The sequence below is a fragment of the Carcharodon carcharias genome, chromosome 13 (assembly GCF_017639515.1).
Source record: "Carcharodon carcharias isolate sCarCar2 chromosome 13, sCarCar2.pri, whole genome shotgun sequence".
NCBI lineage: Eukaryota > Metazoa > Chordata > Chondrichthyes > Lamniformes > Lamnidae > Carcharodon > Carcharodon carcharias.
Genome location: NC_054479.1, coordinates 33002618 through 33012314, shown reverse-complemented (window position 1 = coordinate 33012314; position 9697 = coordinate 33002618). Strand labels below are relative to the sequence as shown.

Below are 9697 nucleotides of genomic sequence, written 5' to 3'. Positions count from 1 at the left end.
GCCCTGCCCTCCCACCCACTTCCTGTCTTGTTATTCTCTAGTTCTAGCTCAGAATGAAACCATGCGAAACATCACAGTTGCTGTCCATACCTGGCAATATCACAGGAAACCAACCACCCCATGGTAAGAAGTTAATATGGAAGGGTGATCCTGTTAATATAGTCTTCCTCTCTTTCCTGTTTAAGCATTCCTGCCTTGTCCCTTTCCTGGCTCATGACTAGGCTTCCAGCTGCCTTAATATTCCTAAATATGATAGTTAACTCTGAGGCCATTTCAAACATGATTGCCTGCCAAGACTAATTTGAATAAAGAACCAGGAAATGCAGCATACCTATCATTGTCAAATTCATTTATAGTTTTAAGTAAGAGATATATGATGTATAAACATTTCGTGTACTATGGGCAAACTCAATATTCAGTTTAACAGAAAATACTTTGTGTTTTCATCTTGCTATTTAACAAAATGCCATTTCAATCTTAATTAGAGAAGATTGTATTTTCTTTAAAACTTGAGAAATGATTATTGTTTTTCTGTTGATAATAGCTTGAGTTGGAATATTTGTCACACCAAGCTGACGGTAACTTCCTCTAGGAAACGGAATTTTCTTGCCTATAACAGATGTGTTGGACAGGCTTGTGTTTATAGAAATAATAAATTATTTGCATAACACCTTTTCAGCAAGTGGAGTGACTGCTGTCTAAGCAAACATGGCAGCTAATTTACCTATAGCAAATCCTGCAAGCAGCAATTGCAGAAATAACTGGTTTGATTTAATTTTGAGGGAGGAATGTTGACCAGGCTGCCAGGAGGACCACATTCTCCTCTTCAGTTGATGCCATAAGATTTGTAAAGTCCACCAGAATCAATGGAGCAAGTAGACTGAACCGTGGTTTAACACCTTGCCTGAAGGATGGCACCCTGCAGTGCTCCTTCGGTATTGAATTGGAATGTCAGGCTAGTTTCATCCACTACAGCGGAACTTGACCTTCCTGCTCAGAAATGAGTGCTATAAACTGAGCCAAGTTGCCACTGGTAATAAAGTCATACATTTTACCATCTTTGCTAAGCTTGAGTCAGGAAAACTTTCTGAAGTGGCAGTGAATACACAAGCATCAAAAAGGCCTATTTTCATGGAAGCATCATCAGGATAAACTGAATTATTATTTTTTCCATTTGAAGCGAAGGAATGCTTTCTAAACTGAAGCAAAGTTGTTTGCAAGACAGCCAGAGTTGTCTGTGCTACCGCAAGGGTCTTTAAACTTGGCTGTTAATGTGAACAGGTTACCTTTGTTACAAGTAAGGAACCAATGTAATTCGCTTATCAAAATACTTCCAAAATAGACAGAAGGAGCCTAATTGTCTTGCAAAATGTATTATACTTACATGAGATTTTATGTCCATAATTGAGATTATTCATGAATTATACGAATAGTAAAAAGAAAATTGTTAAATGTGAATTGGAATGCCTGAGAGCAGAGTATAGTGATTTAGTAGAGGATAAGCAGAAATTGTCAGGGATACTTTGCAAGTAGGCTGAATGACCTCCTTCTATGCTGTATGATTCTATGATTCTTAGTACTTTGCTTCCCTGTTTACAAAAAAAAATTAGGGAAGAGTTAAATCTGAAGTTAACTACAATTATTACAGTAGCTCATTAAACTGCAGGAGGACAAAATGCCAGGAAGGGAAGTGTGGGAACTAGATTTGTGCCATCTGTTCAGGAAGAAGGAATGGAGCCAGACCCTCAACACTGTCCCTAAGCAAAATGAATGAAGGTTAATGCAAGATCACATGCCACACCCCAAACAACTTCCCCAAGTTTCATTCCTCTGTACCAGATGACTGCTGGAAAAGCTTTGGGATGAAAGTTTTTTTTTTCATTCCTTAACAGGATATGGGCACCGCTGGCTGGGCCAGCATTTATTGCCCATCCCTAATTGCCCTTGAGAAGGTAGTGGTGAGCTGCCTTATTGCGCTGCTGCAGTCCATGTGGTGTAGGTACACCCACAGTATTGTAAGGGATGGAGTTCCAGGATTTTGACTCAGTGACAGTGAAGGAACGGCAATATGTTTCCAATTTGGAGGGGACTTGCAGGTGGTAGTGTTCCCATGTCTTTGGCTGCCCTTGTCTTTATAGATGGTGGCGGTCATGGGTTTGGAAAGTACTGTCTGAGGAGTCGTGGTGAGCTCCTGCAGTGCATCTTGTAGATGGTACACACTGCTGCCACTGTTCGTCGGTGGTGGAGAGAGTGAATGTTTGGATGGGGTGCCAACCAAGCAGGCTGCTTTGTCTTGGATTGAGTAAAGCTTCTTGAGTGTTGTTGGAGCTGCACTCATCCAGGTAAGTGGAGAGTATTCCATCATACTCCTGACTTATGCCTTGTAGATGATATTTTCCAAGAAGACCTTCAGAACCCTGCAAGCTTCCTCATAAATGAGGCCGGATATATGTTTAACACCTCCATGTCGAGCGAGACGGTGAATTGTGGAATTAGTGATTCCTTGGTTATTATCTTGGAGGACTTTCCAGTGCCGTTTAGCACCACTTTTGCTGAGACCTTTACCACTTTTGCCTCTACCGGACATCACACCCGGAAACCAAGTCTTGTAATCTTGCGCCTTCTAGATGGTGTTCAGGCTTCGGGGAGTTTGGAGGTGAGTTACTCGCTGCAGGATTCCTAGCCTCTGACCTGCTCTTGTAACCACAGTATTTATATGGCTCGTCCAGTTCAGTTTTTGGTCGACGGTAACCCCAGGATGTTGATAGAGGGGGTGTTCAACAATGGTAATGCCACTGAATGTCAAGGGGCGATGGTTAGATTCTCTCCTATTGGAGATGGTCATTGTCTGCCAATTGTGTGGTGTGAATGTTACTTGCCGCTTGTCAGCCTAAGCCTGGATGTTGTCCGGGTCCTGCTGCATTTGAACATGGACTGCTTCAGTCCATGAGGGAGGTGGTGGTAGTGGTATTGTCAACAGACTGGTAATTCAGAGATGCAGGGTAATGCTCTAGTGTCCTGGGTTCGAAGCACACTATGATGAATTTGCTTTTATTAAAAATCTGGAATTAAAAGTCTAATGATGACCATGAAACCATTGTTGATTATTGGAAGGATCCATCAGACTCACTAACCTCCTTTAGGGAAGGAAGTTTGTTGCCCTTGTGAATACATGTGCCTTCAGACCCACAGCAATGTGGTTGACTCTTAACTGCCCTCTGAAATGGCCTGGCAAGCTACTTAGTTCACCACTAAAAACAAGTCAATAAGGAATTACATTGGATGGACCACCCCGGCATCAATCTAGGCACCGGAAACGACAATGGGAAACTAGGTCCTGTCGACCCTGCAAAGTCCTCCCTAGTAACATCTGAGGGCTTGTGCCAAAACTGGGAGAGGGGTCTCGCAGATTAGTCAAGCAACAGTAATATTCATGGAATCATACCTTACAAACATTGTCCCAGACACCAATGACACCATCCCTGGGTATGTCCTGTCTCACCAGCAGGACAGACCCAACAGATGTGGCGGCACAGTGACATACAGTTGGGAGGGAGTTTCCCTGGGAGTCATCTACATCAGCTCTGGACTACATGAAGTCTCATGGCATCAGGTTAATGATGGGCAAGGAAACCTCCTGTTGGTTACTAGTACTGTTACTTACCCCACCCCCAGCCGATAAATCAGTGCTCCACCATGTTGAACACCACTTGATGGAAGCACTGAGAGTGGCAAGGGTGCAGAATGTACTCTGGGTGGGGGACTTAAATGTGCATCACCAAGAGTGGCTCAGTAGCACCAGTACAGACTGAGCTGGCCAAAATGACATTTCTGCTAGATTGAGTCTGCGGCAGATGGTGAGGGAACAAAAGGGAAAAACATACTTGACACCATCCTTAACAACCTGCCTGCTGCAGATGCATCTGTCTAATAAGAGTGAGCACCGCACAGCCCTTGTGGAGACGAAGTCCCTTCTTCACATTGAGGATACCCTCCGTTGCATTGTGTGGCAATATCACTGGACTAAATGGGATAGATTTTGAACAGATCTAACAACTCTAGATTGGGCATCCGTGAGGCATTGTGGGCCATCAGCAGCAGCAGAATTGTACTCGATCACAACCTGTAATCTTATGGTCTGGCATATCCCCCACTCTACCAATAACACCAAGCCAGGAGAACAACGTCGGATCAATGAAGAGCGCAGGAGGGCATGCCAGGAGCAGCACCTGGTATACCTAAAAATGAGGTGTCAACCTGATGAAGGTATAACATTGTACTATTTGTGTGCCAAACAGCATAAGCAGCAAGATAAGACAGAGCTAAGCGATTCCCCAACAACTGATCTGATCTAAGCTATGCAGTCCTGTCACATCCAGATGTGAATAGTGGTGGACAATTTAACAGCTCACTGGAGGAGGAGGCTCCACAAATATGCCTATCTTCAATGATGGGGGAGCTCAGCATATCAGTGCAAAATATAAGGCTGAAGTATTTGCTACAGTCTTCAGCCATAAATGCCAAGTGGAAGATCCATCTCTGCCTCATCGTTAGGCCCCCAGCATCACAGATGCCCATCTTCAACCTATTCGATTCACTCCACATGATATCAAGAAACGGCTGAAGGCACTGGATACTGCAAAGGCTTTGGGCCCTGAAAATGCAGCAATAGTACTGAAGACGTGCTCCAGAACTTTCCACATCCCTAGCCAAGCTGTTCCAGTCCAGCTACAACACTGGCATCTAGCTGGTAATGTGGAAAATTGCCCTGGTATGTCCTGTTTTTAGAAAAAAAAAGCAGGACAAACCCAACCCGGCCAGTTATCGCCCCATCAGTCTGGCCTCGATCATCAACAAAGTGATGGAAGGGGTCATCAACAGTGCCAACAAATGGCGCTTGCTTCATAATAAGCTGCTCACTGATGCCCAGTTTGGGTTCCATCAGAGCCGCTCAACTCCTGACCTCATTACAGCCTTGGTTCAAATGTGGACAAAAGAGCTGAACTCCCGAAGTGAGATGAGTGCCCTTGGAGCATTTGACCGATTTGCGGCATCAAGTAGCTCTAGCTTAACTGGAATCATTGAGAATTAAGGGAAGAGCTCTCTGCTGCCTGGAGTCATACCTGGCACAAAGGAAGATGGTTGTGGTTGTTGGAGGTCAACATTTCAGTGCCAGGATATCACTGCAGGAGTTCCTCAGGGTAGTGTCTTCAACACAATCTGCTGCCTCACTCTCTCCAAACACAGTGTCGCAATCTGTCCATGAAGGACGCTTGCCACGCCAATCTGATTGTTGTCTCAAGCATCCTTTTCCTCAGTACCTTCCTCCTCCACCAAACTAATTACTAGTAACTAAGATGCCCTGCTTTAACTCCATGATCTACATTGTTCCTAGTACAAGTGCAGTCAGTGCATACAGGAGGAGTGTACTGGTACATCCAGGTTTCTCAGCATGACTCTGCTTTGTCATCAGCTAACAGGACTCTCAGGTCCAACCCTGACATTGTCATCAAACCCGCTGACAAGGGTGGTACTGTTGTTGTCTGGCGCACTGACCTCTACCTCGCGGAGGCTGAGCGTCAACTCGCAGACACTTCCTCCTACCTCTCCCCACCACTGAACATCAAGCCATTGTTTCCAGGACTGTCACTGACCTCATCTCCTCTGGGGATCTCCCTCCCACAGCTTCCAACCTGATAGTCGCCCAACCTCGGACGGCCCGCTTCTATCTCCTACCCAAAATCCACAAACAGAACTGCCCCGGTAGACCGATCGTCTCAGCTTGCTCCTGCCCCACAGAACTCATTTCTCGTTATCTTGACTCCCTTCTCTCTCCCCTTGTCCAGTCCCTTCCCACCTACATCCGTGATTCCTCTGACACCTTACGTCACATCAACAATTTCCAGTTCCCTGGCCGCAACCGCTTACTCTTCACCATGGACGTCCAATCCGTCTACACCTCCATCCCCCACCAGGGTGGTCTGAGGGCCCTTAGCTTCTTCCTCGAACAGAGGCCCGAACAATCCCCATCCACCACTACTCTCCTCCGTCAGGCTGAACTTGTTCTCACACTGAACAATTTCTCCTTCAACTCCTCTCACTTCCTCCAAATAAAAGGTGTGGCTATGGGTACCCGCATGGGCACCAGCTATGCCTGTCTCTTTATGGGGTATGTGGAACATTCCTTGTTGCAGTCCTACTCCGGCCCCCTTCCACAACTCTTTCTCCGGCACATCGATGATTACTTCGGTGCCGCTTCATGCTCTCGTCGGGACTTGGAAAAATTTATTAATTTTGCTTCCAATCTCCACCCCTCCATCATTTTCACGTGGTCCATCTCTGACACTTCCCTTCCCTTCCTTGACCTCTCTGTCTCAATCTCTGGTGATAGACTGTCCACCAATATCCATTACAAACCCACCGACTCCCACAGCTATCTCGACTACAGCTCCTCACACCCCGCTTCCTGTAAGGACTCCATCCCATTCTCTCAGTTCCTTCGCCTCCGTCGCATCTGTTCCGATGATGCTACATTCAAAAACAGTTCCTCTGACATGTCCTCCTTCTTCCTTAACCGAGGTTTTCCACCCACGGTCGTTGACAGGGCCCTCAACCGTGTCCGGCCCATCTCCCGCGCATCCACCCTCACGCCTTCTCCTCCCTCCCAGAAACATGATAGGGTCCCCCTTGTCCTCACTTATCACCCCACCAGCCTCCACATTCAAAGGATCATCCTCCGCCATTTCCGCCAACTCCAGTATGATGCCACCACCAAACACATCTTCCTTTCACCCCCCTTATCTGCATTCCGTAGGGATCGCTCCCTCCGGGACACCCTGGTCCACTCCTCCATCACCCCCTACTCCTCAACCCCCTCCTATGGCACCACCCCATGCCCACGCAAAAAATGCAATACCTGCCCCTTCACTTCCTCTCTCCTCACCGTCCAAGGACCCAAACACTCCTTTCAAGTGAAGCAGCATTTCACTTGCATTTCCCCCAACTTAGTCTACTGCATCCGTTGCTCCCAATGTGGTCTCCTCTACATTGGAGAGACCAAACGTAAACTGGGCGACCGCTTTGCAGAACACCTGCGGTCTGTCCGCAAGAATGACCCAAACCTCCCTGTCGCTTGCCATTTCAACACTCCACCCTGCTCTCTTGCCCACATGTCTGTCCTTGGCTTGCTGCATTGTTCCAGTGAAGCTCAACGCAAACTGGAGGAACAACACCTCATCTTCCGACTAGGGACTTTACTGTCTTCTGGACTGAATATTGAATTCAACAACTTTAGGTCGTAAGCTCCCTCCCCCATCCCCACCCCCTTTCTGTTTCCCCCTTCCCCTTTTTTTTCCAATAAATTATAAAGATTTTCCTTTTCCCACCTATTTCCATTATATAAAAAAAAACCCACTAGAGCTATACCTTGAGTGCCCTACCATCCATTCTTAATTAGCACATTCGTTTAGATAATATCACCAACTTTAATTTTAACACCTATGTGTTCTATTGTACTATTGTCGTTGACGTCTTTTGATGATCTGCTTCTATCACTGCTTGTTTGTCCCTACAACCACACACCCCCCCCCCCACCCCCTCCACCTCTTTGTCTCTCTATCTCTCCGCCCCCCACACACACACCTTAAACCAGCTTATATTTCAACTCTATCTTGGACTCGAACGCAAGTTCTGTCGAAGGGTCATGAGGACTCGAAACGTCAACTCTTTTCTTCTCCGCCGATGCTGCCAGACCTGCTGAGTTTTTCCAGGTAATTCTGTTTTTGTTTAGGATTACAGAAGTGATTGAATTGGAGACCACTTTTTCCTCACTTCTGTTAAGCAACTGTTTTGAGTTTGAGGCTCAGTGCACTGTTTCGCTAGATAACCATTTTATTCGATGCACCATTCTCTTGCTGCTACCATTGTTTTTTTTTAGCCCTCTTTTCCCCTCCCCCAATTTTATAAGCCAAATGCTGCTCCACCATTCATACAATTCCTTACTGAAGATTTGGTAGTTGGAGCTTGGGAGTTATATCTGTTTCCGGGCCTCTGCAAATGTTATGTTAGTTACCAACGTCCAGTTTGCTTTGTCAATATATAATCACCAAAACAGATATAGTACTCCACATTGATGGTATAATACAGTCTAAAATATGCAAGTTCTCTCCCTCTAGTGCTGTAGACCTGAATTGTTAGGGTACTGACAGCTGTTGCTATTAGTAAAGCAAAACATGAGCTTATATCTTCGGGCCTCTGGCACGTTTGGCTTGGTGGCGTGATGCCAGAAAAGATGAGAGAACGGCGTTGAGTTCTCTACAAAAGTGCTCTAATGGCAATTTAAAATAGCTTAAGATGTGTGCAAGAATGTTTTGAAGTCTTTGCCTCTTTCTCCCACCTTCCCAAAGACCAGTCTGTTTAAATGCCTACGCGGATGTATAACTGAGATCAGAAACTCATAATGTGCAGAATATGTGTGTTATTGCCCTATCTGTGGCACAACAGATATCAGATATATCTTTGTTTGATTATTTTGCTAGAGGGTTTAGTTGATGATTTTGTTTCGAAGAATTCCATAGAAAATTCCTGAGATTTAGTTGTGTGAAGGTTAACATAGAAACATTTACCCAGTTCATATGGAATTCCTTTGTCTTCCATTTTAATGCAAGCATCAACTTAACACTAAGGGAATCAGTGGATATAGGGATAATGCGGGAAGGTAAAGTAGCGTAGAAGATCTGCCATGATTGTATTGAATGACCTAGCAGGCTTGATGGTCCAAATAGCTTATTCTTCTATTTATGTTCTTCTGTTTAGTTAACGGCATAATTGAAGGCCTATGTTTGAGTGTCTGGTATGCTGAGATATTGCAACACCCTTACAAATGTTCTGGGGTTTGGAGTTGACTATTCACTGCACTGTCTATAGCTATGAAATCTATTTCTACAACCAATGTTGAATAATGTAGTCTGCAGTACTATAATCTGAAATGGCATTTTATTGACCTTTCAGAAATGTTTCCACACTTACATCCCAGTTGAAAGTCAAGGTCATGCAGTTCTGCACAACTGCCTTGATGTAATTATTGTCAGGAACAAGGCTTGGCTGTGGAAGGTTTTCCTGTTGAGCATCAGATCCCATTTTTTTTTTCTGTCTTTTTCCCTTCCCATACTTTTAAACTACTAATTCCTTAGGATCGTAAATAAAATGCATCTGGGATGCTTCAGTTGGAGGACTTCTGTCATGTAAGCTATCATTTACCTATTAGATGCACAAAGAGAATTGAGTTTAGTAAGATGGCTCAAGGAGTAAAATGTGCTTTATAATCATGTTCTGAGAAAAGAATAATAGTAAAAATTGTGTGTTTGAAAGTACATCGTGTCACCTGCCAATGTATTGGTCCACGCGTGTGTAGAAGTCCAATGGCATGCACACCTCAGTTTACCAAACAAACTGACAACTCGTTTTGCTTTCTAATTCAGTTATTACGATATTTTCTTAGTTTGTGGTTCCCATGGATCCCACACATCACTTAATTGGCAGGTTGCTCGGAATATATGTTGCTAAATATTCAGTGATCTGAAACCTTCAGTCGAGACATGAAAGAAAACTGTTTCAATGTTGTACTGAGCTCGCTAATTCTAGCGGTTTAGCAAAGGGGCAAAATCCTGCCTTAAAACGTATGCATATTCTGTCACGT

General features: G+C 44.8%; 1 protein-coding gene across 20 annotated transcripts in view; it reads left to right on the top strand.

Moving 5' to 3' along the window:
• Nucleotides 1-9697, top strand: part of LOC121285500 (lysine-specific demethylase 2B-like) — a 248035-nt gene that overhangs the window by 64374 nt on the left and 173964 nt on the right. The window contains exon 2 of one of the 20 annotated variants that reach the window (XM_041202014.1): nt 42-123. The exons of the other annotated variants lie outside the window; for them this stretch is intronic. Coding sequence (XP_041057948.1) covers nt 54-123 — 70 coding nt within the window. The 5' untranslated portion in view covers nt 42-53. The remainder of the gene's footprint in view (nt 1-41; nt 124-9697) is intronic. 20 annotated transcript variants of the gene reach the window in all.